At 38.0% G+C, this 2,186-nt stretch overlaps 1 protein-coding gene across 1 annotated transcript in view; it reads right to left on the bottom strand.

The window, feature by feature from the left end:
* vwa8 (von Willebrand factor A domain containing 8) overlaps nucleotides 1-2,186 on the bottom strand; it is a gene marked incomplete at both ends in the record, with an annotated part of 104,173 nt that overhangs the window by 59,116 nt on the left and 42,871 nt on the right. Inside the window, 1 exon segment of the mRNA XM_014029805.1 lies at nucleotides 930-1,001. Coding sequence (XP_013885259.1) covers nucleotides 930-1,001 — 72 coding nt within the window.

Genomic DNA, 2,186 nt, shown 5'->3' with positions numbered 1-2,186 from the left:
GTACCAACAATTACCCACATGTGTGTATCTGGCAGTGCAGAAACGTATCGACAAAGGAAGACTCATCCATCCAGACGTCTATGTTGGAGCCAGAGTCTGACCCAGAATAAGACAAGAATTGTGGTTGGTAAGTCCAGACCTTTTTTGGCGATCCCATCACAAATGATTTGACATAATATTTCAGAAAACATCATAGAAAATAGAGAAAACTGAACAGGTTAAAACAATGACACAAAAGGAACGTAAAGATTTCTATATGCAGCACCAGGCAAAACTACATTAAACTTTTCTGCACTCCTAGAGAATTCACATATACAACAAAATGCATTTAACAACTAAAAAAGGGGATTTTGCAGAGTATCTCATCTTTAACAGGGTATCTTGGTTTTCTTTAGTTAATAATTTGGACTTATTTCTGATTGGGACTGATGAGAATCTCACAGAGYCTCCCTGTTCTGGTTGGCTGCAGTAATGTAAGGTGCTCCTCATGTCTCAGCTTCACCCATTCATGCTCATTCACTCATCGATGCAACTGGATTCTCCCACACAAACTCTCACATGTATGTGTACATTAACCACAAAAAACCTCCTCTGGGGTAATGACACACTGTGGCCACTCCTCCTCTGTCCACCCTGTAACTCAGACCATCGGATCCAAACAAGGGGACACAATGAGACCCTGAGGGGGTCTACATGTGTCCTCGTGACAACAACAAGGCGTTAGGGGATAACGTCGGAGGGTGACTTCAGGCTGCGGGCAGCTTGTTTCATAACTCGCTGACATGACTGGGCTGCTTCACTGCAGCAAAACAACACACACCCACCTCTGCAAGCACAAACATTTATCATCTGACTTTATTGGAAAAGGTTAAAAAAGATTAGTTTTTGTGAACAACCAAAACAAAACATGCGTGTGGTATAGTACCCACCTGGTTTCCCACCAAGAGGAGGTGCTCTCCTAACAGAAAGTCTTTCAACATGTCCTCCATCACCATCATGTGCTGCAGACACACACATGATAATAAATCAAAAAGATGGACAGACTTCTGGTGAACCCACACAGTATTGAACAGATTCTTTAGTTTTCAGCTTGAGGTTTCTACTCTTCGTACTTCCCACTCCAACAAAAACAGGTCAGTGGAAAAAGTAGGCCACCTTCCTTCCACTACACTCTTTCTGTAAATCTTAGCCTCCAACACATACAGGCAGAGAAAAGCCTAGAATAAAAAGAAGTGAGAAAAACTCATTTGGGTCGCACATTTGTGCTGCCAGAGTACGTCAGAGTGTTATATTGTGTGGTTTAATCACACTGAGACAGTGACAAACAGACACAACTCTGCATCAGCTGCACGTGTTTACATTTTATTTTAGGGGCTGTCATTAACAWAGTGACATTATGATGAAATTACAGGAAAAAATACATTTCTTCCAGGGTTAAAACTTTTATTTCTGTTGTTTTTTTTCTGTCATTTTAAAAGTAATTACAACAGTGGTTCTCAACTGGTCTGTCTACAGCAGAGGTGCCCAAAGTGGAGCCCGCGGGCCAAAATTGGCCTGCCAAGCCATTTGATTTGGTTTACAGCACTTGTCCTGGTTATTAGATGGTAATCTCAAGTCCTATGTAGAAACACTATATGTCCACTTTTCAACCATTGGTCCAACTATAGGTACAAGGAGCTAAAGTCAGGTAGTCTTAGCTCATGGTGCTCACTTTATCTTTGAATTATGTTAAGATTAGAGCTGTCAAATGATTAAAATTTAATCTGTTAATTCCAAGGTAGCTGTGAATTAATCATGATTAATCTTAAACTTAATATAAAACTTTATTGCATTTTGGTAAAATAAATTACTTGAGTTATTAATTAATATCTTTATTTTGAAATAAATTTGGTGCTTAAGAAATACATAAAACAAAAATAAATCATGAAAATATCACCTCGATTGCATAAAAGCAACAAAAAACAGGACCTAAAAAATGCTCCAAACATATTTGAGTCAGTTAAATTTTGTGCAGAAAAATGAGGTTAAATCAAGAATTCAAGGATTTTCATTCCAAATAAGTACTACATGAGGAATGAAAGATAGAGACTAAGATCACAGTTGTCAGCAAAACATAAATAAAATAAAATAAAATAAGTCATTAGAAGACAAAAAAAACTGTACATAATGTGTTACACACTGATTTT

The sequence above is a fragment of the Austrofundulus limnaeus genome, unplaced genomic scaffold (genome assembly GCF_001266775.1).
Source record: "Austrofundulus limnaeus strain Quisiro unplaced genomic scaffold, Austrofundulus_limnaeus-1.0 Scaffold954, whole genome shotgun sequence".
NCBI classification, from domain to species: Eukaryota; Metazoa; Chordata; class Actinopteri; order Cyprinodontiformes; family Rivulidae; genus Austrofundulus; species Austrofundulus limnaeus.
This window is presented reverse-complemented; position numbering and strand designations above follow the sequence as displayed.